The sequence below is a fragment of the Hyla sarda genome, unplaced genomic scaffold, assembly GCF_029499605.1.
Source record: "Hyla sarda isolate aHylSar1 unplaced genomic scaffold, aHylSar1.hap1 scaffold_1247, whole genome shotgun sequence".
NCBI classification, from domain to species: domain Eukaryota; kingdom Metazoa; phylum Chordata; class Amphibia; order Anura; family Hylidae; genus Hyla; species Hyla sarda.
The window spans coordinates 45,411-68,782 of record NW_026607868.1 but is presented as its reverse complement, the minus strand read 5'-3'; the positions used below and the strand labels follow the sequence as shown (position 1 = coordinate 68,782).

General features: G+C 47.1%; 1 protein-coding gene across 2 annotated transcripts in view; it reads left to right on the top strand.

The window, feature by feature from the left end:
- LOC130303812 (unconventional myosin-X-like) overlaps positions 1-23,372 on the top strand; it is a gene marked incomplete at both ends in the record, with an annotated part of 94,776 nt that overhangs the window by 31,863 nt on the left and 39,541 nt on the right. For both annotated transcript variants that reach the window (XM_056551859.1, XM_056551858.1), the window contains 7 exon segments: positions 5,275-5,394; positions 5,487-5,572; positions 5,685-5,732; positions 5,822-5,869; positions 5,942-6,033; positions 6,110-6,598; positions 6,681-6,796. In XM_056551859.1, the coding sequence (XP_056407834.1) occupies positions 5,275-5,394; positions 5,487-5,572; positions 5,685-5,732; positions 5,822-5,869; positions 5,942-6,033; positions 6,110-6,598; positions 6,681-6,796 (999 nt within the window).

Sequence of the window (23,372 nt, the reverse complement as noted above, 5' to 3'; positions counted from 1 at the left end):
ATATGAAGCATGGTATGGTGGGAGGGGCTGTGACTATGGATGTTCCTCTTGATATATGGAGGATGGTATGGTGGGAGGGGCTGTGACTATGGATGTTCCTCTTGATATATGAAGGATGGTATGGTGGGAGGGGCTGTGACTATGGATGTTCCTCTTGATATATGGAGGATGGTATGGTGGGAGGGGCTGTGACTATGGATGTTCCTCTTGATATATGGAGGATGGTGGAAGGGGCTGTGACTATGGATGTTCCTCTTGATATATGGAGGATGGTATGGTGGGAGGAGCTGTGACTATGGATGTTCCTCTTGATATATGGAGGATGGTATGGTGGGAGGGGCTGTGACTATGGATGTTCCTGTTGATATATGGAGGATGGTATGGTGGGAGGGGCTGTGACTATGGATGTTCCTCTTGATATATGGAGGATGATATGGTGGGAGGAGCTGTGACTATGGATGTTCCTCTTGATATATGGAGGATGGTATGGTGGGAGGGGCTGTGACTATGGATGTTCCTCTTGATATATGGAGGATGGTGGAAGGGGCTGTGACTATGGATGTTCCTGTTGATATATGGAGGATGGTGGGAGGAGCTGTGACTATGGATGTTCCTCTTGATATATGGAGGATGGTGGAAGGGGCTGTGACTATGGATGTTCCTCTTGATATATGGAGGATGGTATGGTGGGAGGAGCTGTGACTATGGATGTTCCTCTTGATATATGGAGGATGGTATGGTGGGAGGGGCTGTGACTATGGATGTTCCTGTTGATATATGGAGGATGGTATGGTGGGAGGAGCTGTGACTATGGATGTTCCTCTTGATATATGGAGGATGGTATGGTGGGAGGGGCTGTGACTATGGATGTTCCTCTTGATATATGAAGGATGATATGGTGGGAGGGGCTGTGACTATGGATGTTCCTCTTGATATATGGAGGATGGTATGGTGGGAGGGGCTGTGACTATGGATGTTCCTCTTGATATATGGAGGATGATATGGTGGGAGGAGCTGTGACTATGGATGTTCCTCTTGATATATGGAGGATGATATGGTGGGAGGAGCTGTGACTATGGATGTTCCTCTTGATATATGGAGGATGATATGGTGGGAGGAGCTGTGACTATGGATGTTCCTCTTGATATATGGAGGATGGTGGAAGGGGCTGTGACTATGGATGTTCCTCTTGATATATGGAGGATGGTATGGTGGGAGGAGCTGTGACTATGGATGTTCCTGTTGATATATGGAGGATGGTATGGTGGGAGGGGCTGTGACTATGGATGTTCCTCTTGATATATGGAGGATGGTGGGAGGAGCTATGACTATGGATGTTCCTGTTGATATATGGAGGATGGTGGGAGGGGCTGTGACTATGGATGTTCCTCTTGATATATGGAGGATGGTATGGTGGGAGGGGCTGTGACTATGGATGTTCCTCTTGATATATGAAGGATGGTGGGAGGAGCTGTGACTATGGATGTTCCTCTTGATATATGGAGGATGATATGGTGGGAGGAGCTGTGACTATGGATGTTCCTGTTGATATATGGAGGATGGTATGGTGGGAGGAGCTATGACTATGGATGTTCCTGTTGATATATGGAGGATGGTATGGTGGGAGGGGCTGTGACTATGGATGTTCCTCTTGATATATGAAGGATGGTATGGTGGGAGGGGCTGTGACTATGGATGTTCCTCTTGATATATGGAGGATGGTATGGTGGGAGGGGCTGTGACTATGGATGTTCCTGTTGATATATGGAGGATGGTATGGTGGGAGGAGCTGTGACTATGGATGTTCCTCTTGATATATGGAGGATGGTGGGAGGGGCTGTGACTATGGATGTTCCTCTTGATATATGGAGGATGGTGTGAGGGGCTGTGACTATGGCTGTTCCTCTTGATATATGGAGGATGATATGGTGGGAGGAGCTGTGACTATGGATGTTCCTCTTGATATATGGAGGATGGTATGGTGGGAGGGGCTGTGACTATGGATGTTCCTCTTGATATATGAAGGATGATGGGAGGGGCTGTGACTATGGATGTTCCTCTTGATATATGAAGGATGGTATGGTGGGAGGGGCTGTGACTATGGATGTTCCTCTTGATATATGGAGGATGGTATGGTGGGAGGAGCTGTGACTATGGATGTTCCTCTTGATATATGGAGGATGGTATGGTGGGAGGGGCTGTGACTATGGATGTTCCTGTTGATATATGGAGGATGGTATGGTGGGAGGGGCTGTGACTATGGATGTTCCTCTTGTTATATGGAGGATGGTATGGTGGGAGGGGCTGTGACTATGGATGTTCCTGTTGATATATGGAGGATGATATGGTGGGAGGAGCTGTGACTATGGATGTTCCTCTTGATATATGGAGGATGGTGGGAGGAGCTGTGACTATCGATGTTCCTCTTGATATATGGAGGATGGTATGGTGGGAGGAGCTGTGACTATGGATGTTCCTCTTGATATATGGAGGATGGTGGGAGGGGCTGAGACTATGGATGTTCCTCTTGATAGATGGAGGATGGTATGGTGGGAGGAGCTGTGACTATGGATGTTCCTGTTGATATATGGAGGATGGTGGGAGGGGCTGTGACTATGGATGTTCCTCTTGATATATGGAGGATGATATGGTGGGTGGGACTGTGACTATGGATGTTTCTCTTGATATATGGAGTATTGTGGGAGGAGCTGTGACTATGGATGTTCCTGTTGATATATGGAGGATGGTATGGTGGGAGGGGCTGTGACTATGGATGTTCCTTTTGATATATGGAGGATGGTATGGTGGGAGGGGCTGTGACTATGGATGTTCCTCTTGATATATGGAGGATGGTATGGTGGGAGGAGCTGTGACTATGGATGTTCCTCTTGATATATGGAGGATGGTATGGTGGGAGGGGCTGTGACTATGGATGTTCTTGTTGATATATGAAGGATGGTGGGTGGGGCTGTGACTATGGATGTTCCTGTTGATATATGAAGGATGGTGGGAGGGGCTGTGACTATGGATGTTCCTGTTGATATATGGAGGATGGTGGGAGGAGCTGTGACTATGGATGTTCCTCTTGATATATGGAGGATGGTGGGAGGAGCTGTGACTATGGATGTTCCTGTTGATATATGGAGGATGGTGGGAGGAGCTGTGACTATGGATGTTCCTCTTGATAAATGGAGGATGGTATGGTGGGAGGAGCTGTGACTATGGATGTTCCTCTTGTTATATGGAGGATGGTATGGTGGGAGGAGCTGTGACTATGAATGTTCCTCTTGATATATGGAGGATGGTGGGAGGAGCTGTGAATATGGATGTTCCTCTTGATATATGGAGGATGGTATGGTGGGAGGAGCTATGACTATGGATGTTCCTCTTGATATATGGAGGATGGTATGGTGGGAGGAGCTATGACTATGGATGTTCCTCTTGTTATATGGAGGATGGTATGGTGGGAGGAGCTGTGACTATGGATGTTCCTCTTGATATATGGAGGATGGTGGGAGGAGCTGTGACTATGGATGTTCCTGTTGATATATGGAGGATGGTGGGAGGAGCTGTGACTATGGATGTTCCTGTTGATATATGTACGATGATGGGAGGGGCTGTGACTATGGATGTTCCTCTTGATATATGAAGGATGATATGGTGGGAGGGGCTGTGACTATGGATGTTCCTCTTGATATATGGAGGATGATATGGTGGGAGGAGCTGTGACTATGGATGTTCCTCTTGATATATGGAGGATGGTGGGAGGAGCTGTGACTACGGATGTTCCTCTTGATATATGGAGGATGGTGGGAGGGGCTGTGACTATGGATGTTCCTGTTGATATATGGAGGATGGTGGGAGGAGCTGTGACTATGGATGTTCCTGTTGATATATGGAGGATTGTGGGAGGAGCTGTGACTATGGATGTTCCTCTTGATATATGGCGGATGATATGGTGGGAGGGGCTGTGACTATGGATGTTCCCCTTGATATATGGAGGATGATATGGTGGGAGGGGCTGTGACTATGGATGTTACTGTTGATATATGGAGGATGGTATGGTGGGAGGAGCTATGACTATGGATGTTCCTCTTGATATATGGAGGATGGTATGGTGGGAGGAGCTATGACTATGGATGTTCCTCTTGATATATGGAGGATGATATGGTGGGAGGGGCTGTGACTATGGATGTTCCTGTTGATATATGAAGGATGGTGGGAGGGGCTGTGACTATGGATGTTACCCTTGATATATGGAGGATGGTATGGTGGGAGGGGCTGTGACTATGGATGTTCCTCTTGATATATGGAGGATGGTATGGTGGGAGGAGCTGTGACTATGGATGTTCCTCTTGATATATGGAGGATGGTATGGTGGGAGGGGCTGTGACTATGGATGTTCCTCTTGATATATGGAGGATGGTATGGTGGGAGGAGCTGTGACTATGGATGTTCCTCTTGATATATGGAGGATGGTATGGTGGGAGGGGCTGTGACTATGGATGTTCCTCTTGATATATGAAGGATGGTGGGAGGAGCTGTGACTATGGATGTTCCCCTTGATATATGGAGGATGGTATGGTGGGAGGAGCTGTGACTATGGATGTTCCTCTTGATATATGGAGGATGGTATGGTGGGAGGGGCTGTGACTATGGATGTTCCTGTTGATATATGGAGGATGGTGGGAGGGGCTGTGACTATGGATGTTCCTCTTGATATATGGAGGATGGTATGGTGGGAGGGGCTGTGACTATGGATGTTCCTCTTGATATATGGAGGATTGTGGGAGGAGCTGTGACTATGGATGTTCCTGTTGATATATGGAGGATGGTGGGAGGGGCTGTGACTATGGATGTTCCTCTTGATATATGGTGGATGGTATGGTGGGAGGGGCTGTGACTATGGATGTTCCTCTTGATATATGGAGGATGATATGGTGGGAGGAGCTGTGACTATGGATGTTCCTGTTGATATATGGAGGATGGTGGGAGGAGCTGTGACTATGGATGTTCCTCTTGATATATGGAGGATGGTATGGTGGGAGGGGCTGTGACTATGGATGTTCCTGTTGATATATGGAGGATGGTGGGAGGAGCTGTGACTATGGATGTTCCTCTTGATATATGGAGGATGGTGGGAGGGGCTGTGACTATAGTGGTGGGGGCTCCTTGACTGGGTTGATGGTGTGTGGGTGGGGGTCATTGATATGTGGGGGATGGTAAGGTGGGGGAGATTACTTGTCTTACAGTGTGTCACTTCTCTGGCCGCAGCGGTCGCTCGCGGTTCTCATGGAGAAGATGTACGCCGCCAACCCCCATTTCATCCGCTGTATTAAACCTAATAACGAGAAGGCGCCGGGGGTGTTCCGACCAGACGAGGTGCTTAAACAGGTGAGGGGCATTGTGGGAGATCTGTGTATGTGGGTGGGATACAGTAGAATTGGCCCCAGTAATGTACGTGACGCCGTTTCTATCGCCTCCAGCTGCGGTATAATGGTCTGATGGAGACTCTACGCATCCGCAGAGACGGCTTCTCTTGGAGACCAACCTTTCAGGACTTTGTTGGCCAGTAAGTGGCTTCTCCACCTCTTGGGGGGGGGGGGGGGTTACAGGAGAGGAACAAGGGGTCTCCTCAGATATATGGTTGGGGATCCGGTGTAATATTCTCCTTCCATTTGCAGATACGGGATCCTCCTCCTCACACCTGACATACCTGTGAACAGAGACATGTGAGTGGGGGAGGGGTCCTCGTCCATCCCTGTGTGTATATATATATATATATATGTGCTGTATATTGACTCATCATCTTTTCTTGCAGTTGTATAAAGATCCTGCAAGGGGCGCACCTGACTGGCTGGCAGTGCGGGTAGGTACTGTGCTAGCCCCTCCCCCTTCGGCGTCATTTTCTGGTGACCCCTTTATCTCTGTGACCCCACAGGACGACCCGACTCTTCTTCAAGTACTGGCACCAGGATGAGATGACGCAGAGGCTGCGGAGCCTGCAGAACGCCGTAATCACCATTCAAAAGCGTAAGTGACGCAGCGCGCAGCCGTCACCACCATCTTGTTGCCATCTTCTGTAGTCACCGCCCTTCTTCTTCCTCAGGGTATAAAGGTCTCCTGTGCCGCAGAGCGTTCCTTCATCTTCTGGATGAAATGAGGAAACTGAAGGAGAAACTGCGACAAGAGGAGGCTGAGCGGGAGCGCGCAAGAAAACGGGAGGAGGAGCAGGCTGAGTGGGAGCGCGCAAGACGACGGGTGGAGGAGGAGCAGGCTGAGCGGGAGCGTGCAAGACAACGGGAGGAGGAGCAGGCTGAGCGGGAGCGCGCAAGACAACGGGAGGAGGAGCAGGCTGAGCGGGAGCGTGCAAGACAACGGGAGGAGGAGCAGGCTGAGCGGGAGCGTGCAAGACAACGGGAGGAGGAGCAGGCTGAGCGGGAGCGCGCAAGACAACGGGAGGAGGAGGAGGCTGAGCAGGAGCGCGCAAGACAACGGGAGGAGGAGCAGGCTGAGCGGGAGCGCGCAAGACAACGAAAGGAGGAGCAGGCTGAGCGGGAGCGCGCAAGACAACGGGAGGAGGAGGAGGCATCTCTAAGTACTGGTTGGGTGATGTCACTGTTTATGGGAGGGGTCTTCATCCTACCAGGTGTCATAATAACCATATTAATGTGTTTCAGGAGCCGTACCCCGCCCTGTGCCTCTGCCCCGGAGGAGGCCGCCCCCTCTAAAGCCGACGTTGTGCGCCACCGTCTCAGAGCCCCCAGTACCCCGCCCACGCAGCCAACTATTCCAGGCAGGTGTACATGGCGCTGATTTTCTGCTCTATTACTCTAGGATGTTTGAATAGATGGAGCAGACGTGTAGTGCCCCCCGCTGTGGGGTTAGAGGTTATCCTGGTATGTGGACCCCCCCTCTGATCCATCTGAATGACTAGGAGTAAAGGCAGGGAGGGATGTCCTTTCACCTCATTGTGCGGTCACCATGTGACCTGTTATACCATGTGACCTGTTATACCGTGTGACCTGTTATACCGTGTGACCTGTTATACCGTGTGACCTGTTATACCGTGTGACCTGTTATACCGTGTGACCTGTTATACCGTGTGACCTGTTATATATACCGTGTGACCTGTTAGACCGTGTGACCTGTTAGACCGTGTGACCTGTTAGACCGTGTGACCTGTTATATATACCGTGTGGCCTGTTATATATACCGTGTGACCTGTTATATATATCGTGTGACCTGTTAGACCGTGTGACCTGTTAGACCGTGTGACCTGTTATATATACCATGTGACCTGTTAGACCGTGTGGCCTGTTATACCGTGTGACCTGTTAGACCGTGTGACCTGTTAGACCGTGTGACCTGTTATATATACCGTGTGACCTGTTAGACCGTGTGACCTGTTATATATACCGTGTGACCTGTTAGACCGTGTGACCTGTTATATATACCGTGTGACCTGTTAGACCGTGTGACCTGTTATATATACCGTGTGACCTGTTATACCGTGTGACCTGTTATATATACCGTGTGACCTGTTAGACCGTGTGACCTGTTAGACCGTGTGACCTGTTAGACCGTGTGGCCTGTTATACCGTGTGACCTGTTATATATACCGTGTGACCTGTTAGACCGTGTGACCTGTTAGACCGTGTGACCTGTTATATATACCGTGTGACCTGTTAGACCGTGTGACCTGTTAGACCGTGTGACCTGTTAGACCGTGTGGCCTGTTAGACCGTGTGACCTGTTAGACCGTGTGACCTGTTAGACCGTGTGACCTGTTAGACCGTGTGACCTGTTATATATACCGTGTGACCTGTTAGACCGTGTGACCTGTTATATATACCGTGTGACCTGTTAGACCGTGTGACCTGTTAGACCGTGTGACCTGTTAGACCGTGTGACCTGTTAGACCGTGTGACCTGTTAGACCGTGTGACCTGTTATATATACCGTGTGACCTGTTAGACCGTGTGACCTGTTAGACCGTGTGACCTGTTATACCGTGTGACCTGTTAGACCGTGTGACCTGTTATATATACCGTGTGACCTGTTAGACCGTGTGACCTGTTAGACCGTGTGACCTGTTAGACCGTGTGACCTGTTAGACCGTGTGACCTGTTATACCGTGTGACCTGTTAGACCGTGTGACCTGTTATACCGTGTGACCTGTTATATATATCGTGTGACCTGTTATACCGTGTGACCTGTTATATATACCGTGTGGCCTGTTAGACCGTGTGGCCTGTTATACCGTGTGACCTGTTATACCGTGTGACCTGTTATATATACCGTGTGGCCTGTTATACCGTGTGACCTGTTATATATACCGTGTGACCTGTTATATATACCATGTGACCTGTTAGACCATGTGACCTGTTAGACCGTGTGACCTGTTAGACCGTGTGACCTGTTAGACCGTGTGACCTGTTAGACCGTGTGACCTGTTAGACCGTGTGGCCTGTTATACCGTGTGACCTGTTAGACCGTGTGACCTGTTAGACCGTGTGACCTGTTATATATACCGTGTGGCCTGTTATACCGTGTGACCTGTTATATATACCGTGTGACCTGTTATATATACCATGTGACCTGTTAGACCGTGTGACCTGTTAGACCGTGTGACCTGTTAGACCGTGTGACCTGTTAGACCGTGTGACCTGTTAGACCGTGTGACCTGTTATACCGTGTGACCTGTTAGACCGTGTGACCTGTTAGACCGTGTGACCTGTTAGACCGTGTGACCTGTTATACCGTGTGACCTGTTATATATACCGTGTGGCCTGTTATATATACCATGTGACCTGTTAGACCGTGTGGCCTGTTATATATACCGTGTGACCTGTTATATATACCGTGTGGCCTGTTATATATACCGTGTGACCTGTTATATATACCGTGTGGCCTGTTATATATACCGTGTGACCTCTTATATATACCGTGTGACCTCTTATATATACCGTGTGACCTGTTAGACCATGTGACCTGTTATATATACCGTGTGACCTGTTAGACCGTGTGACCTGTTAGACCGTGTGACCTGTTATACCGTGTGACCTGTTATACCGTGTGACCTGTTATATATACCGTGTGACCTGTTATATATACCGTGTGACCTGTTATACCGTGTGACCTGTTATATATACCGTGTGACCTGTTAGACCGTGTGACCTGTTATATATACCGTATGACCTGTTATACAGTGTGACCTGTTATACCGTGTGACCTGTTATATATACCGTGTGACCTGTTAGACCGTGTGACCTGTTATATATACCGTGTGACCTGTTAGACCGTGTGACCTGTTAGACCGTGTGACCTGTTATACCGTGTGGCCTGTTATACCGTGTGACCTGTTATACAGTGTGACCTGTTATATATACCGTGTGACCTGTTATACCGTGTGACCTGTTATATATACCGTGTGACCTGTTATATATACCGTGTGGCCTGTTATACCGTGTGACCTGTTATATATACCGTGTGACCTGTTAGACCGTGTGACCTGTTATACCGTGTGACCTGTTATACCGTGTGACCTGTTAGACCGTGTGACCTGTTAGACCGTGTGACCTGTTATACCATGTGACCTGTTATACCGTGTGACCTGTTATACCGTGTGACCTGTTATACCGTGTGACCTGTTAGACCGTGTGACCTGTTATACCGTGTGACCTGTTAGACCGTGTGGCCTGTTAGACCGTGTGACCTGTTAGACCGTGTGACCTGTTAGACCGTGTGACCTGTTATACCGTGTGACCTGTTATATATACCGTGTGGCCTGTTATACCGTGTGACCTGTTATATATACCGTGTGACCTGTTATATATACCGTGTGGCCTGTTATACCGTGTGACCTGTTATATATACCGTGTGACCTGTTATATATACCGTGTGACCTGTTATATATACCGTGTGGCCTGTTATACCGTGTGACCTGTTATATATACCGTGTGACCTGTTATACCGTGTGACCTGTTATATATACCGTGTGACCTGTTATATATACCGTGTGACCTGTTAGACCGTGTGACCTGTTATATATACCGTGTGACCTGTTAGACCGTGTGACCTGTTATATATACCGTGTGACCTGTTAGACCGTGTGACCTGTTATATATACCGTGTGACCTGTTAGACCGTGTGACCTGTTATACCGTGTGACCTGTTATACCGTGTGACCTGTTATATATACCGTGTGACCTGTTAGACCGTGTGACCTGTTATATATACCGTGTGACCTGTTAGACCGTGTGACCTGTTATATATATCGTGTGACCTGTTAGACCGTGTGACCTGTTATATATACCGTGTGACCTGTTATATATACCGTGTGACCTGTTAGACCGTGTGGCCTGTTAGACCGTGTGACCTGTTATACCGTGTGACCTGTTAGACCGTGTGACCTGTTAGACCGTGTGACCTGTTAGACCGTGTGACCTGTTAGACCATGTGACCTGTTATATATACCGTGTGACCTGTTAGACCGTGTGACCTGTTATACCGTGTGACCTGTTATATATACCGTGTGGCCTGTTATATATACCGTGTGACCTGTTATATATACCGTGTGGCCTGTTATATATACCGTGTGACCTGTTATATATACCGTGTGACCTGTTAGACCGTGTGGCCTGTTAGACCGTGTGACCTGTTAGACCGTGTGACCTGTTAGACCGTGTGACCTGTTAGACCGTGTGACCTGTTAGACCGTGTGACCTGTTAGACCGTGTGACCTGTTATACCGTGTGACCTGTTAGACCGTGTGACCTGTTATATATACCGTGTGACCTGTTAGACCGTGTGACCTGTTAGACCGTGTGACCTGTTAGACCGTGTGACCTGTTAGACCGTGTGACCTGTTAGACCGTGTGACCTGTTAGACCGTGTGACCTGTTATATATACCGTGTGACCTGTTATATATACCGTGTGACCTGTTATATATACCGTGTGACCTGTTATATATACCATGTGACCTGTTAGACCATGTGACCTGTTATATATACCGTGTGACCTGTTAGACCGTGTGGCCTGTTATATATACCGTGTGACCTGTTATACCGTGTGACCTGTTATATATACCATGTGACCTGTTAGACCATGTGACCTGTTATATATACCGTGTGACCTGTTAGACCGTGTGGCCTGTTATACCGTGTGACCTGTTATACCGTGTGACCTGTTATACCGTGTGACCTGTTATATATACCGTGTGACCTGTTATATATACCGTGTGACCTGTTATATATACCGTGTGACCTGTTAGACCGTGTGACCTGTTAGACCATGTGACCTGTTATACCGTGTGACCTGTTATACCGTGTGACCTGTTAGACCGTGTGACCTGTTATACCGTGTGACCTGTTAGACCGTGTGACCTGTTAGACCGTGTGACCTGTTAGACCATGTGACCTGTTAGACCGTGTGACCTGTTATATATACCGTGTGACCTGTTATACCGTGTGAACTGTTATACCGTGTGACCTGTTAGACCGTGTGACCTGTTAGACCGTGTGACCTGTTAGACCATGTGACCTGTTAGACCGTGTGACCTGTTATATATACCGTGTGACCTGTTAGACCGTGTGACCTGTTATACCGTGTGACCTGTTATATATACCGTGTGGCCTGTTATATATACCGTGTGGCCTGTTAGACCGTGTGACCTGTTATACCGTGTGACCTGTTAGACCGTGTGACCTGTTATATATACCGTGTGACCTGTTATATATACCGTGTGACCTGTTATATATACCGTGTGACCTGTTATATATACCATGTGACCTGTTAGACCATGTGACCTGTTATATATACCGTGTGACCTGTTATATATACCGTGTGACCTGTTAGACCGTGTGACCTGTTAGACCGTGTGACCTGTTAGACCGTGTGACCTGTTATATATACCATGTGACCTGTTAGACCATGTGACCTGTTATATATACCGTGTGACCTGTTAGACCGTGTGGCCTGTTATACCGTGTGACCTGTTATACCGTGTGACCTGTTATATATACCGTGTGACCTGTTATATATACCGTGTGACCTGTTATACCGTGTGACCTGTTATATATACCGTGTGACCTGTTATATATACCGTGTGACCTGTTATATATACCGTGTGACCTGTTATATATACCATGTGACCTGTTAGACCATGTGACCTGTTATATATACCGTGTGACCTGTTATATATACCGTGTGACCTGTTAGACCGTGTGACCTGTTAGACCGTGTGACCTGTTAGACCGTGTGACCTGTTATATATACCATGTGACCTGTTAGACCATGTGACCTGTTATATATACCGTGTGACCTGTTATACCGTGTGGCCTGTTATACCGTGTGACCTGTTAGACCGTGTGGCCTGTTATATATACCGTGTGACCTGTTATATATACCGTGTGACCTGTTATATATACCGTGTGACCTGTTATATATACCGTGTGACCTGTTATATATACCGTGTGACCTGTTATACCGTGTGACCTGTTATACCGTGTGACCTGTTACACCGTGTGACCTGTTATACCGTGTGACCTGTTATATATACCGTGTGACCTGTTACACCGTGTGACCTGTTATATATACCGTGTGACCTGTTATATATACCGTGTGACCTGTTATATATACCGTGTGACCTGTTATATATACCGTGTGACCTGTTAGACCGTGTGACCTGTTACACCGTGTGACCTGTTATATATACCGTGTGACCTGTTATATATACCGTGTGACCTGTTATATATACCGTGTGACCTGTTATATATACCGTGTGACCTGTTATACCGTGTGACCTGTTATATATACCGTGTGACCTGTTAGACCGTGTGACCTGTTATACCGTGTGACCTCTTATACCGTGTGACCTGTTAGACCGTGTGACCTGTTATACCATGTGACCTGTTAGACCGTGTGACCTGTTATATATACCGTGTGACCTGTTATATATACCGTGTGACCTGTTATATATACCGTGTGACCTGTTAGACCGTGTGACCTGTTATATATACCGTGTGACCTGTTATATATACCGTGTGACCTGTTATACCGTGTGACCTGTTATATATACCGTGTGACCTGTTATACCGTGTGACCTGTTATATATACCGTGTGACCTGTTAGACCGTGTGACCTGTTATATATACCGTGTGACCTGTTATATATACCGTGTGGCCTGTTATACCGTGTGACCTGTTATATATACCGTGTGACCTGTTATACCGTGTGACCTGTTATACCGTGTGACCTGTTATACCGTGTGGCCTGTTATATATACCATGTGACCTGTTATACCATGTGACCTGTTAGACCGTGTGACCTGTTATACCGTGTGACCTGTTAGACCGTGTGACCTGTTATACCGTGTGGCCTGTTATACAGTGTGACCTGTTATACCGTGTGACCTGTTATATATACCGTGTGACCTGTTAGACCGTGTGACCTGTTATATATACCGTGTGACCTGTTATATATACCGTGTGACCTGTTAGACCGTGTGACCTGTTATACCGTGTGACCTGTTATACCGTGTGACCTGTTATACCGTGTGGCCTGTTATACCGTGTGACCTGTTATACCGTGTGACCTGTTATACCGTGTGACCTGTTAGACCGTGTGACCTGTTAGACCGTGTGACCTGTTAGACCGTGTGACCTGTTAGACCGTGTGACCTGTTAGACCGTGTGACCTGTTAGACCGTGTGACCTGTTAGACCGTGTGACCTGTTATATATACCGTGTGACCTGTTAGACCGTGTGACCTGTTAGACCGTGTGACCTGTTAGACCGTGTGACCTGTTAGACCGTGTGACCTGTTATACCGTGTGGCCTGTTATATAGACCGTGTGGCCTGTTATATAGACCGTGTGACCTGTTATATATACCGTGTGACCTGTTATATATACCGTGTGACCTGTTAGACCGTGTGACCTGTTATATATACCGTGTCACCTGTTATATATACTGTGTGACCTGTTATACCGTGTGACCTGTTATATATACCGTGTCACCTGTTAGACCGTGTGACCTGTTATACCGTGTGACCTGTTAGACCGTGTGACCTGTTATACCGTGTGACCTGTTAGACCGTGTGACCTGTTAGACCGTGTGACCTGTTAGACCGTGTGACCTGTTAGACCGTGTGACCTGTTAGACCGTGTGACCTGTTATACCGTGTGACCTGTTATATATACCGTGTGACCTGTTATACCGTGTGACCTGTTAGACCGTGTGACCTGTTATACCGTGTGACCTGTTATATATACCGTGTGGCCTGTTATATATACCGTGTGACCTGTTATATATACCGTGTGACCTGTTATACCGTGTGGCCTGTTATACCGTGTGACCTGTTAGACCGTGTGACCTGTTATACCGTGTGACCTGTTATATATACCGTGTGACCTGTTAGACCGTGTGGCCTGTTATACCGTGTGACCTGTTATATATACCGTGTGACCTGTTAGACCGTGTGGCCTGTTATACCGTGTGACCTGTTATATATACCGTGTGACCTGTTATACCGTGTGACCTGTTATATATACCGTGTGACCTGTTAGACCGTGTGGCCTGTTAGACCGTGTGACCTGTTAGACCGTGTGACCTGTTAGACCGTGTGACCTGTTATACCGTGTGACCTGTTATATATACCGTGTGACCTGTTAGACCGTGTGACCTGTTATATATACCGTGTGACCTGTTATACCGTGTGACCTGTTATATATACCGTGTGACCTGTTATACCGTGTGACCTGTTATATATACCGTGTGACCTGTTAGACCGTGTGACCTGTTAGACCGTGTGACCTGTTATACCGTGTGACCTGTTATATATATCGTGTGACCTGTTATACCGTGTGACCTGTTATATATACCGTGTGACCTGTTAGACCGTGTGACCTGTTATATATACCGTGTGACCTGTTAGACCGTGTGACCTGTTATACCGTGTGACCTGTTAGACCGTGTGACCTGTTATACCGTGTGACCTGTTATATATATCGTGTGGCCTGTTATATATACCGTGTGACCTGTTAGACCGTGTGACCTGTTAGACCGTGTGACCTGTTATATATACCGTGTGACCTGTTATATATACCGTGTGACCTGTTAGACCGTGTGACCTGTTATATATACCGTGTGACCTGTTATACCGTGTGACCTGTTATATATACCGTGTGACCTGTTAGACCGTGTGACCTGTTATATATACCGTGTGACCTGTTATATATACCGTGTGACCTGTTAGACCGTGTGACCTGTTATATATACCGTGTGACCTGTTATACCGTGTGACCTGTTATATATACCGTGTGACCTGTTAGACCGTGTGACCTGTTATACCGTGTGACCTGTTAGACCGTGTGACCTGTTATACCGTGTGACCTGTTATATATATCGTGTGGCCTGTTATATATACCGTGTGACCTGTTAGACCGTGTGACCTGTTAGACCGTGTGACCTGTTAGACCGTGTGACCTGTTATATATACCGTGTGACCTGTTAGACCGTGTGACCTGTTATACCGTGTGACCTGTTAGACCGTGTGACCTGTTAGACCGTGTGACCTGTTAGACCGTGTGACCTGTTATATATACCGTGTGGCCTGTTAGACCGTGTGACCTGTTATATATACCGTGTGACCTGTTAGACCGTGTGACCTGTTATATATACCGTGTGACCTGTTATATATACCGTGTGACCTGTTATATATACCGTGTGGCCTGTTAGACCGTGTGACCTGTTATATATACCGTGTGACCTGTTAGACCGTGTGACCTGTTATATATACCGTGTGACCTGTTATATATACCGTGTGACCTGTTATACCGTGTGACCTGTTAGACCGTGTGACCTGTTAGACCGTGTGACCTGTTAGACCGTGTGACCTGTTATATATACCGTGTGACCTGTTAGACCGTGTGACCTGTTAGACCGTGTGACCTGTTAGACCGTGTGACCTGTTAGACCGTGTGACCTGTTATACCGTGTGACCTGTTAGACCGTGTGGCCTGTTATACCGTGTGACCTGTTATATATACCGTGTGACCTGTTATACCGTGTGACCTGTTATACCGTGTGACCTGTTATATATACCGTGTGACCTGTTATATATACCGTGTGACCTGTTAGACCGTGTGACCTGTTAGACCATGTGACCTGTTATACCGTGTGACCTGTTATACCGTGTGACCTGTTAGACCGTGTGGCCTCTTATACCGTGTGACCTGTTATATATACCGTGTGACCTGTTAGACCGTGTGACCTGTTATACCGTGTGACCTGTTAGACCGTGTGGCCTCTTATACCGTGTGACCTGTTATATATACCGTGTGACCTGTTATATATACCGTGGGACCTGTTAGACCGTGTGGCCTGTTATATATACCGTGTGACCTGTTATATATACCGTGGGACCTGTTACACCGTGTGACCTGTTATATATACCGTGTGACCTGTTATATATACCGTGTGACCTGTTATATATACCGTGTGACCTGTTAGACCGTGTGACCTGTTATATATACCGTGTGACCTGTTATATATACCGTGTGACCTGTTATATATACCGTGTGACCTGTTATACCGTGTGACCTGTTATATATACCGTGTGACCTGTTATATATAGCGTGTGACCTGTTATACCGTGTGACCTGTTATATATACCGTGTGACCTGTTAGACCGTGTGACCTGTTATACCGTGTGACCTGTTACACCGTGTGACCTGTTATATATACCGTGTGACCTGTTATATATACCGTGTGACCTGTTATATATACCGTGTGACCTGTTATATATACCGTGTGACCTGTTATATATACCGTGTGACCTGTTATATATACCGTGTGACCTGTTATACCGTGTGACCTGTTATATATACCGTGTGACCTGTTATATATAGCGTGTGACCTGTTATACCGTGTGACCTGTTATATATACCGTGTGACCTGTTAGACCGTGTGACCTGTTAGACCGTGTGACCTGTTAGACCGTGTGACCTGTTATATATACCGTGTGACCTGTTAGACCGTGTGACCTGTTATACCGTGTGACCTGTTATATATACCGTGTGGCCTGTTATATATACCGTGTGGCCTGTTAGACCGTGTGACCTGTTATACCGTGTGACCTGTTAGACCGTGTGACCTGTTATATATACCGTGTGACCTGTTAGACCGTGTGACCTGTTATATATACCGTGTGACCTGTTATATATACCGTGTGACCTGTTATATATACCGTGTGACCTGTTAGACCATGTGACCTGTTATATATACCGTGTGACCTGTTAGACCGTGTGGCCTGTTATATATACCGTGTGACCTGTTATATATACCATGTGACCTGTTAGACCATGTGACCTGTTATATATACCGTGTGACCTGTTAGACCGTGTGGCCTGTTATACCGTGTGACCTGTTATACCGTGTGACCTGTTATATATACCGTGTGACCTGTTATATATACCGTGTGACCTGTTATATATACCGTGTGACCTGTTAGACCGTGTGACCTGTTATACCGTGTGACCTGTTAGACCGTGTGACCTGTTAGACCGTGTGACCTGTTACACCGTGTGACCTGTTATATATACCGTGTGACCTGTTATATATACCGTGTGACCTGTTATATATACCGTGTGACCTGTTATATATACCGTGTGACCTGTTATACCGTGTGACCTGTTATATATACCGTGTGACCTGTTAGACCGTGTGACCTGTTATACCGTGTGACCTCTTATACCGTGTGACCTGTTAGACCGTGTGACCTGTTAGACCGTGTGACCTGTTAGACCGTGTGACCTGTTAGACCGTGTGACCTGTTAGACCGTGTGACCTGTTATATATACCGTGTGACCTGTTATATATACCGTGTGACCTGTTATATATACCGTGTGACCTGTTAGACCGTGTGACCTGTTATATATACCGTGTGACCTGTTATATATACCGTGTGACCTGTTATACCGTGTGACCTGTTATATATACCGTGTGACCTGTTATACCGTGTGACCTGTTAGACCGTGTGACCTGTTATATATACCGTGTGACCTGTTATATATACCGTGTGGCCTGTTATACCGTGTGACCTGTTATATATACCGTGTGACCTGTTAGACCGTGTGACCTGTTATACCGTGTGACCTGTTATACCGTGTGACCTGTTATACCGTGTGACCTGTTATATATACCGTGTGACCTGTTATACCGTGTGGCCTGTTATATATACCATGTGACCTGTTATACCATGTGACCTGTTAGACCGTATGACCTGTTATACCGTGTGACCTGTTAGACCGTGTGACCTGTTATACCGTGTGACCTGTTATACCGTGTGACCTGTTATATATACCGTGTGGCCTGTTATATATACCATGTGACCTGTTATACCATGTGACCTGTTAGACCGTATGACCTGTTATACCGTGTGACCTGTTAGACCGTGTGACCTGTTATACCGTGTGACCTGTTATACCGTGTGGCCTGTTATATATACCGTGTGACCTGTTATACCGTGTGACCTGTTAAATATACCGTGTGACCTGTTAGACCGTGTGACCTGTTAGACCGTGTGACCTGTTATATATACCGTGTGACCTGTTATATATACCGTGTGACCTGTTAGACCGTGTGACCTGTTATATATATCGTGTGACCTGTTATACCGTGTGGCCTGTTAGACCGTGTGACCTGTTATACCGTGTGACCTGTTATACCGTGTGACCTGTTATACCGTGTGACCTGTTATACCGTGTGACCTGTTAGACCGTGTGGCCTGTTATACCGTGTGACCTGTTATACCGTGTGACCTGTTATACCGTGTGACCTGTTAGACCGTGTGACCTGTTAGACCGTGTGACCTGTTAGACCGTGTGACCTGTTAGACCGTGTGACCTGTTAGACCGTGTGACCTGTTAGACCGTGTGACCTGTTATATATACCGTGTGACCTGTTAGACCGTGTGACCTGTTAGACCGTGTGACCTGTTATACCGTGTGGCCTGTTATACCGTGTGACCTGTTATATATACCGTGTGACCTGTTAGACCGTGTGACCTGTTATATATACCGTGTCACCTGTTAGACCGTGTGACCTGTTATACCGTGTGACCTGTTAGACCGTGTGACCTGTTATACCGTGTGGCCTGTTATATATACCGTGTGACCTGTTATATATACCGTGTGACCTGTTATACCGTGTGACCTGTTATATATACCGTGTCACCTGTTAGACCGTGTGACCTGTTATACCGTGTGACCTGTTAGACCGTGTGACCTGTTATACCGTGTGGCCTGTTATACCGTGTGACCTGTTATATATACCGTGTGACCTGTTAGACCGTGTGACCTGTTAGACCGTGTGACCTGTTAGACCGTGTGACCTGTTAGACCGTGTGACCTGTTATACCGTGTGACCTGTTATACCGTGTGACCTGTTATACAGTGTGACCTGTTATATATACCGTGTGACCTGTTAGACCGTGTGACCTGTTATACCGTGTGACCTGTTATACCGTGTGACCTGTTATATATACCGTGTGGCCTGTTATACCGTGTGGCCTGTTATACCGTGTGACCTGTTATATATACCGTGTGACCTGTTATATATACCGTGTGACCTGTTATATATACCGTGTGACCTGTTAGACCGTGTGACCTGTTATACCGTGTGACCTGTTATATATACCGTGTGACCTGTTAGACCGTGTGACCTGTTAGACCGTGTGACCTGTTATACCGTGTGACCTGTTAGACCGTGTGACCTGTTATACCGTGTGGCCTGTTATACCGTGTGACCTGTTATATATACCGTGTGACCTGTTAGACCGTGTGACCTGTTAGACCGTGTGACCTGTTATACCGTGTGACCTGTTAGACCGTGTGACCTGTTATACCGTGTGACCTGTTAGACCGTGTGGCCTGTTAGACCGTGTGGCCTGTTAGACCGTGTGGCCTGTTAGACCGTGTGACCTGTTAGACCGTGTGACCTGTTAGACCGTGTGGCCTGTTAGACCGTGTGGCCTGTTATACCGTGTGACCTGTTATATATACCGTGTGACCTGTTAGACCGTGTGACCTGTTATATATACCGTGTGACCTGTTATACCGTGTGGCCTGTTATACCGTGTGGCCTGTTATACCGTGTGACCTGTTATATATACCGTGTGACCTGTTATATATACCGTGTGACCTGTTATATATACCGTGTGACCTGTTAGACCATGTGACCTGTTATATATACCGTGTGACCTGTTATACCGTGTGACCTGTTATATATACCGTGTGACCTGTTAGACCATGTGACCTGTTATATATACCGTGTGACCTGTTATACCGTGTGACCTGTTATATATACCGTGTGACCTGTTATATATACCGTGTGACCTGTTATATATACCGTGTGACCTGTTAGACCATGTGACCTGTTATATATACCGTGTGACCTGTTATACCGTGTGACCTGTTATATATACCGTGTGACCTGTTATACCGTGTGACCTGTTAGACCGTGTGACCTGTTATACCGTGTGACCTGTTATATATATCGTGTGACCTGTTATACCGTGTGACCTGTTATATATACCGTGTGACCTGTTAGACCGTGTGACCTGTTAGACCGTGTGACCTGTTAGACCGTGTGACCTGTTATATATACCGTGTGACCTGTTATACCGTGTGACCTGTTAGACCGTGTGACCTGTTAGACCGTGTGACCTGTTAGACCGTGTGACCTGTTATATATACCGTGTGACCTGTTAGACCGTGTGACCTGTTATACCGTGTGACCTGTTAGACCGTGTGACCTGTTAGACCGTGTGACCTGTTAGACCGTGTGACCTGTTAGACCGTGTGACCTGTTAGACCGTGTGACCTGTTAGACCGTGTGACCTGTTAGACCGTGTGACCTGTTAGACCGTGTGACCTGTTATATATACCGTGTGACCTGTTAGACCGTGTGACCTGTTATATATACCGTGTGACCTGTTAGACCGTGTGACCTGTTAGACCGTGTGGCCTGTTATACCGTGTGACCTGTTATACCGTGTGACCTGTTAGACCGTGTGACCTGTTATATATACCGTGTGGCCTGTTAGACCGTGTGACCTGTTATATATACCGTGTGACCTGTTAGACCGTGTGACCTGTTATATATACCGTGTGACCTGTTATATATACCGTGTGACCTGTTATATATACCGTGTGGCCTGTTAGACCGTGTGACCTGTTATATATACCGTGTGACCTGTTAGACCGTGTGACCTGTTATATATACCGTGTGACCTGTTATATATACCGTGTGACCTGTTATACCGTGTGACCTGTTATATATACCGTGTGACCTGTTATATATACCGTGTGGCCTGTTATACCGTGTGACCTGTTATATATACCGTGTGACCTGTTATATATACCGTGTGACCTGTTATACCGTGTGACCTGTTAGACCGTGTGACCTGTTATATATACCGTGTGGCCTGTTAGACCGTGTGACCTGTTATATATACCGTGTGACCTGTTATATATACCGTGTGGCCTGTTATACCGTGTGACCTGTTATATATACCGTGTGGCCTGTTAGACCGTGTGACCTGTTATACCGTGTGACCTGTTAGACCGTGTGACCTGTTATATATACCGTGTGACCTGTTAGACCGTGTGACCTGTTATACCGTGTGGCCTGTTATATATACCGTGTGACCTGTTAGACCGTGTGACCTGTTATACCGTGTGACCTGTTAGACCGTGTGACCTGTTAGACCGTGTGACCTGTTAGACCGTGTGACCTGTTAGACCGTGTGACCTGTTATACCGTGTGACCTGTTAGACCATGTGACCTGTTATATATACCGTGTGACCTGTTAGACCGTGTGGCCTGTTATACCGTGTGACCTGTTATACCGTGTGACCTGTTATATATACCGTGTGACCTGTTATATATACCGTGTGACCTGTTAGACCGTGTGACCTGTTAGACCATGTGACCTGTTATACCGTGTAACCTGTTAGACCGTGTGACCTGTTATACCGTGTGACCTGTTAGACCGTGTGACCTGTTAGACCGTGTGACCTGTTACACCGTGTGACCTGTTATATATACCGTGTGACCTGTTATATATACCGTGTGACCTGTTATATATACCGTGTGACCTGTTATATATACCGTGTGACCTGTTATATATACCGTGTGACCTGTTATACCGTGTGACCTGTTATATATACCGTGTGACCTGTTATATATAGCGTGTGACCTGTTATACCGTGTGACCTGTTATACCGTGTGACCTGTTATATATACCGTGTGACCTGTTATACCGTGTGACCTGTTATATATACCGTGTGACCTGTTATACCGTGTGACCTGTTATATATATCGTGTGACCTGTTAGACCGTGTGACCTGTTAGACCGTGTGACCTGTTAGACCGTGTGACCTGTTAGACCGTGTGACCTGTTAGACCGTGTGACCTGTTAGACCGTGTGACCTGTTATATATACCGTGTGACCTGTTAGACCGTGTGACCTGTTAGACCGTGTGACCTGTTAGACCGTGTGGCCTGTTAGACCGTGTGACCTGTTAGACCGTGTGACCTGTTAGACCGTGTGACCTGTTAGACCGTGTGACCTGTTATATATACCGTGTGACCTGTTAGACCGTGTGACCTGTTATATATACCGTGTGACCTGTTAGACCGTGTGACCTGTTAGACCGTGTGACCTGTTAGACCGTGTGACCTGTTAGACCGTGTGACCTGTTAGACCGTGTGACCTGTTATATATACCGTGTGACCTGTTAGACCGTGTGACCTGTTAGACCGTGTGACCTGTTAGACCGTGTGACCTGTTAGACCGTGTGACCTGTTATACCGTGTGACCTGTTAGACCGTGTGACCTGTTATATATACCGTGTGGCCTGTTATACCGTGTGACCTGTTATATATACCGTGTGACCTGTTATATATACCATGTGACCTGTTAGACCATGTGACCTGTTAGACCGTGTGACCTGTTAGACCGTGTGACCTGTTAGACCGTGTGACCTGTTAGACCGTGTGACCTGTTAGACCGTGTGGCCTGTTATACCGTGTGACCTGTTAGACCGTGTGACCTGTTAGACCGTGTGACCTGTTAGACCGTGTGACCTGTTATATATACCGTGTGGCCTGTTATACCGTGTGACCTGTTATATATACCGTGTGACCTGTTATATATACCATGTGACCTGTTAGACCGTGTGACCTGTTAGACCGTGTGACCTGTTAGACCGTGTGACCTGTTAGACCGTGTGACCTGTTAGACCGTGTGACCTGTTATACCGTGTGACCTGTTAGACCGTGTGACCTGTTAGACCGTGTGACCTG